This window comes from Hemicordylus capensis, chromosome 3 (genome assembly GCF_027244095.1).
Source record: "Hemicordylus capensis ecotype Gifberg chromosome 3, rHemCap1.1.pri, whole genome shotgun sequence".
Classification (NCBI taxonomy): Eukaryota; Metazoa; Chordata; class Lepidosauria; order Squamata; family Cordylidae; genus Hemicordylus; species Hemicordylus capensis.
In genome coordinates, this window is record NC_069659.1 from 94,706,139 (window position 1) to 94,712,923 (window position 6,785).

The window sequence follows — 6,785 nt, forward strand, 5'->3', positions numbered from 1 at the left end:
TGGCATGGATGTTATCAGCCTGTGGCACTGATGAGGTATTATGGAAGACCAGGATGCTTCATTAGCGGCCTTCAGAAATTCTGCATTGTTTGGTCTCATGTCTCTCATCCTTCTCTTGGCAATGCCCCATAGATTCTCTATGGGGTCAGGTCAGGCGAGTTTGCTGGCCAATCAAGCACAGTACACTGTATACTTTTCAGAGGTCCGATACTGTTCTATTCTTCAATCCTTGTCTTCTTGGTTCCATGTAATATTCTAATTTTCTGAGATTGTGGATTTGGGGTTTTCATGAGCTGTACGCCATGATCATCACAATTATTACAAATTAAGGCTTGACTTATCTCGCTTTGCATGTAATGCGCCTGTCTCATATCAGTTTCACCTTTTAATTTGCATTACTGAAATTAATGGACTTTTGCACGATATTCTAATTTTCCGAGTTTCACCTGTATCTCTTTCCACCGATACTCATCACCCCATGGGTAGGGGTGTGCACAAAACCAGCTGGTCTGGTTTGCTTCGAGTCTGAACTGGATCCAAACCAGACCAAATCTTCTGGGAGGGGGAGGGTTTGGTTAGATCCCAGAGCGAACAAGAGGTGGTTCGGTTTGACCCTGAACTGTCGAACTGAACCGGTTCAATGTTGAAGCAGCTCGACATCAAACCAGTTCACACATCCCTATCCGTAGGTATGCCTAAAGATACAACAGGATGTGCTGGACTGTATCTTCATCGCCCCATGGTGGCCCCACCACCTGTGGTTTCCCACACTACTTCGCACCTCTGCCAGCACCCATGTACCTCACTCCCACCTCCTTATGCAGGTGAACGTACAAATTCTCCATCCCAACCTCTATAGCCTCAGGCTCATTGTGTAGTGGATATGTCCTTCTTTCCAGCCAGGCTACAACAAATTCTCTTAGCCGTTTGGAAACCTACACACTCCTCTTAATCCCTGAAATGGAACCATTTTCTTTCCTTTCCTCCAAGAACCTTCCTCAATTTCCCCCTGACCTCCAAGATTGTCTGTTCATATCTCCTTCACCTTAAGGAGTCTGGGCTCAAGATCTCATCCCTTAAGGCTCACCTGGCGACAATAGCGACATAGTTACTTAATTTATTTATTACATTTCTATACTGCCCCATCCAAAGGCTCTGGGCAGTGCACAAAAACAAAAACAAACAAACTGCTTAAAACAATATAAAAATGAATTTAACACAATTCAGAGCCATTTAAAACCAATTAAAAATACTTAAGAACAATTTGAAAATCTTTAAAAGCCAGGCCAAACAAGTAAGTCTTTAGGGCACTTTTGAAGGCCAACAATGAGCCCAAACTATGGATATCTTACAGGAGTGCATTAAACAGGCCAGGAGAAGCTACAGAGAAGGCCCAGTTCCAAGTTGCTACAAGGCGTGCTGGTGGTAACTGGAGATGGACTTCTCTGGATGACCTCAATGTGAGATTGGGATCATATGGGGAAAGACTATGGTAACCTGGACCTAGGCCATTCAGGGCTTTAAAGTTAATAACCAGCACTATGTATTTTGCCCAGAAATATATTGGCAGCCAATGCAACTATTTGAGAACAGGCATAATATGGTCTCTGGATTACTTCAGAGACCAGCCTGGCTGCTGCATTTTGAACTAACTGAAGTCTGCATACAAAGGCAGCCCCACATAGAGCACATTTCAGTCGTCAAGCCTGGAGGTTACCAGCTGATGCACCGCTATTTTGAGATCATTCTCTTCAAGAAATGGATGCAACTGTTGAATCAGCCTAAGTTGATGGAAAGCACGCCTAGGCATAGTCTCCACCTTGGGATACCAGGGTGAGGCCTGGATCCAAGAGCACTCTCAAGATGCATACCTGTTCCTTTTGGGGAAGTGTAACACCATCCAGCACAGGAAGATCTAACTCATCCCTCAAATTCTGATCCCCCACAATGAACACCTCCATCTTGCTTGGATTCAGCTTCAATTCGTTGTCCCTCATTCAGCCCATTAATGCCTATAGGCAGGCATTTAGGGAGTGGATGCCATTTCCTGATTATGATGATTATAAGGAGAAATAGATTTGGGTGTCATCAGCATACTAATAACACCCAGCACCGAATTTCCTGATGACCTCACCCATCTGTTTCATGTAGATGTTAAAAATCATTGATGACAAAATGGAGCCCCAAGAGACTCCATATAATAGCTCCCATTCCAAAGAGTAACCATCACCAAGCTCCACCAGCTAGAATCTTCCTTAGAGATAGAAGCGGAAGCACTGCAAAACAGTGTCTCCTATACCCAATTCCCATAGGCAATCCAGAAGGATACCATGGTCGGAGGTATTGAACGCTGGCAGGATATCCAAAAGAACCAGCAGAGTCACACTTCCTCTGTCGATTCCCTAGTAAAGGTCATCCATCAAACTTACCAAGGCCATCTCAATCCCATAGCCTGCTCTAATGCCAGTTTTAAATGGGTCTAGAATGATAATCAATTTCTGTTTAGCCACTACTCTTTCAATCACCTTGTGCAACCATGAGAGATTGGAGACTGGCCTATAACTATCCAGCACAGAGGGATCTAGGGAATGCTTTTTAAGCAGTGGAACAAATAAGAAGGCATCTTATTCTCCCTCAGTGATGAGTTAATAATATTAACTAGGCCACCTCCAACAATTTTGCTGCTAGATAGAAGCCAAGTCAGGCAAGGATCCAAAGAACAAATGGTAGGCCACACTACCCCAAGCAGTTGTCCACATCCTTAGGCATCACAGATTGAAACTGATCCAATCTAATACTGCAAGAGGGATTGCTGGACACCACCTGAATAGACTCTGCAGAAACAATGGAGTCCAAGTTGGCCCGAATAAAAGAGATTTTGGCCATGAAGAACCCATTAAAAGCATTACAGCAGAACACAGTCTCCAGGGACCAGTTCGGCATGGAAGGAGCCTGAATCAAACTCCTCAAAACCTGGGACAACTCTGCTGATCACGAACTTGAAGAAGCAATGTGCACAGACCAGAATTGTGGTTTTGCTGCATGCACCGCATCCTCATAAACCTTCAAATGGGCTCTATGCTATGTCCTGTCAAATTTGAGCTTAGTTCTCCTCCACTTGCATTCCTTAGTAGTCACCTACCTTGCTTTATGCCATCCACTGTTCCTTCCTCATTTGGGGACCCTACAGTCAAGCAATTTCTAAAGGGTTAGGGTTCCCAAATGCCCCAATTATGGCACCAGCATGGGATCCTCTCTCTAGTCCCTTTTGATCTTCTAGCAACAGTTGACATCTGGCTCCTTTCATGGAAGTTGACCTTTCTTGTTGCGATCATGTCTGCTTACCTTGTTAGTGAGCTCCAGGTCCTCAGGGTGAATCCTCCCTACCTGGTCTCCCACAGAGACAAGGTAGTGCTGCACTCAAACGTCACCTTCCTCCCAAAGGTGGTTTCTTCTTCTCACCACTCTCAGCTGATGGTTCTCCCAACTTTCTTTCCTTCTCCCATGGACTTGGCTCAATGTAAACTAGACACCTTGGATGTCTGCAGGGCACTAGCATTCTACCATGGCATTCTACCACACTGCCCCGTGGCATGCTTCCACTTCATTGCTTGTTTCCTTTGATAACCCGCAAACAGGTTACCAGGTTTCGGCACAGACTCTCTCACATTGGATTGTGAACACCATTCAGCTGGTATACCAACTTGTATGTACACCTCTCCCTCTACCGGAGAAGGCGCAGTTGCCCCTTCGGTTGCATTTGATCACTCTGTTCCCCTAGACATCATCTGTCAGGCTGCAGCTGGTCTTCTCCACTGCCCTTCATCCAACATTATGTTTTGGATGTCCAGGCATGTATGCATTCTGCCTTCAGGAGGGCTGTTCTTCAGTTGCTCTTCACTTAATCCCACCTCCATGTAAGCCTGAGCTTGCGTTGTTCGCTATGGTGTAAGACACAGAAGACCACACAGAAAAATGACAGGTTGCTCTAGATCTTTGGTGGTTCTAGTGGTCATCTGTGCTCTTACACACCATCCCTACCTCCCCTCTGGTTCAATAAGCTGGACTCAGTGACTGGAGAAGAAGAGCCACATACAGGCACATAAGTGAATGGGGGCAGGGCTCCCGCCTGAACTCCAAGAAACCTGGAACGTTCTAAGCTGGTCTCTGCGTAGGCACAAAGCCCTATGGTGGATAAGCACAGATGACCACTAGAAGAACCAAAATTACAGGTAAGCAACATGCCATTCTCCTGTAATCACTAGTTTCAATTCTGCACAGCACACCACTGGTCTAAGAGCTGGAGACGCATGCTGGTTTCCTGTGACTCAGCTGCCTGTCCTTGCTGCTAAAGAAAGGGTAGAGGCTCCATGGCTATTCAGGATAGTATCCTTGCTGTAGCAATGATTCTTCCATTAGGAATGATGGGATAGTCATTACTGCAGAGAGGACAGAATCCTTAGTATCCACAGAGCCTCTACCTCTTTGCTAGCTGCAGTGATGGGCTGTGAGTCGTACAGAGCCACATACACCCTCTATTCTTGGATTGGCAGGGCACTGTGCAGAATGTAAGCCAGTGGCATATGTGAAGACCATGCATGCCATGGCATATGATTTACTATATACATTTACTGTCTGATCTGCTGTGCAGTGAGAACCTTTCCAAATAATTAATATATTTAGCATGGACATCAGCTAAAATAGTTGTTCTAGAATAGGTTTTTAATGGCTGTGGTACTGAGATAGGAAAGTGGAGAGAGTTGGAGCTCAAACTGCAAAGATCTATGTATTTAATCATTAAGATGGACTTCAGAGCCTTATTAGGAGCTATGCAAAACCTTTCCTTTCTTCCTAAGCAGACTTTGTGCATACAATTGTTCCTGTGACACAAGTCAAGCTTGGATTGCAAGGGCTGTTACTAATGTAGCAAAAGAATGTTTTGTGAGAAAAGTGATCTGCCAATCTAGCAAGGTTCTTCTGTTTATGCAAGACTTTGTATAGGTTTCCTCGAGAGCTTTTTATGGTCCTCCAGAGATTACATGCTGTAGCTGGTCTCTTCCTTATTCACTTTCCCCCCCTCATACTGTAACACAACAGTGCAGTACCTTGTAGCGCTGCACTGTGAGAAGTCTTCTGCTAGCACTTATGCCAGAGTGCTTGGAATAATCCACTTTCTCCTTTCACTCATGGATCTGAACCATGATCTCCCATGACATCCCCAAGCAAGTCTCATTGAAACTGGATCACACTTACTTCAGTGGAGTGGAGTTTGCGGAAAGATATATTTGGTTCATTGTAACATTAAACTACAAATATTCAACTACAAGTGAGAATACTAGAGCAGCAGGTAGGGTGAGGTACTTGGCCCTCTCCATGAAAGTTTTCAGAGCTAAAGACAATCTTGCTCCCTGTCCCTTTTGGTCTGGAGGCTAGTGTGACAGCATGTGGCTGCATGCTACCCTCTGCTGGCAATGTAATGCTAGTCAAATGCATGACTGGTGTATTTAAAAACATAAGAACAGCCCTGCTGGATCAGGCCCAAGGCCCATCTAGTCCAGCATCCTATTTCACCCTACAGTCAAGCAATTTCTAAAGGGTTAGGGACCACCAGATGCTGCTGGAAGCCTAAAGGCAGGAGTTGAGGATATGCCCTCATATTGCTTTCTAATAATTTATCCACACACACAACCCATCTCTACAACAACTTTGTGGGGGGTAGTAGCACTTTTTCCCCCTGGCCGTGGTAGTGGTCTCTACCAGGAAGAGGCTCTTTCCTACTGCCTAGTTTATCTGCCATTGCTTGCACAGTTCAGGGATTACACACACGTTACTAATGGCCTTGTGTGCGCTTTGTCATTTCAGAGTGCAGGCAACCGTCTCTCGTGCCAGATCCCTCTGATTATCCAGTTCTTCATGCTTAAAAAATATGGAGATCATTTACAAAATGAAATGCTGCAACTGTTACAAGAAAAGGAAGAGCTGAGTGTTTTACTTCAAGAGCGCAAAGATGCTGCTGAAAAGAGAGTGTTCCTCAGTGAGCGGATTAATCGCTTGACTCAAGCTCGGCACCACTTGGCAACATTTCCTGGCTAAAAAGGCGATGCATCACAGAGCACAATGTTTGAAATGTTAGCTAAGCAGGTTACAGTTACTTGAGAAAGAAAACATACTTATTGTGATTTGCAGTGACTAGTCAGACATTTAATCTATGCAGTGACTTGCTTTGTGAGTGTACATTTTACACATTACAGCTCTGTCCACCATGTGCTGTTTTGTCCTTTTTATAATGATAGCCTGTGCAATCTTTCCTGGCCAAACTACTGAGTTTTACAGCATACTCCTCCTGGCAGAAAGAAACCTTCTACCACCTACAAGGTTGCCGAATTTTGTGCAACTGCTGTTGAGATCTATCCTTTCTTGATGTTGTTACATAAGGCCTCTATGTTGATGTACACTATATGATATACTTGTCTAAATGCAGTATCATCTGTTTCTGTATATAACTGATCAATGATTGTAATAAAGTATTTTATTCACATTACAGCTGGCAAACTACACAAGGGTATATCAGCCCAGTAACATTGCATTCGCATAAGGTCAACCACAAATTGTGCAAATGTTACAAGAGTTCGCTCTTTAGAAACTGCTCTTGTAATGTCTGAATTTCTGGGCTAACATCCCCTTGCCTGGTATCTGCTAATGATTGCAGCTGTAACGCTGCTCTCCGCTGCAGTACGCGGCTTGGCGGGAGACAGGTTTGTGCCCCCAGCCCTTGAGGCAGATAA

At 44.6% G+C, this 6,785-nt stretch overlaps 1 protein-coding gene across 3 annotated transcripts in view; it reads left to right on the plus strand.

Annotated features, from left to right (window-relative positions):
* Positions 1-6,541, plus strand: part of LOC128351323 (interferon-induced GTP-binding protein Mx-like) — a 49,351-nt gene extending 42,810 nt beyond the window's left edge. For all 3 annotated transcript variants that reach the window (XM_053310782.1, XM_053310784.1, XM_053310783.1), the window contains one exon: positions 5,863-6,541. In XM_053310782.1, the coding sequence (XP_053166757.1) occupies positions 5,863-6,093 (231 nt within the window). In that variant the 3' untranslated portion in view covers positions 6,094-6,541. The remainder of the gene's footprint in view (positions 1-5,862) is intronic.
* The last annotated feature ends 244 nt before the right edge of the window (positions 6,542-6,785 follow it).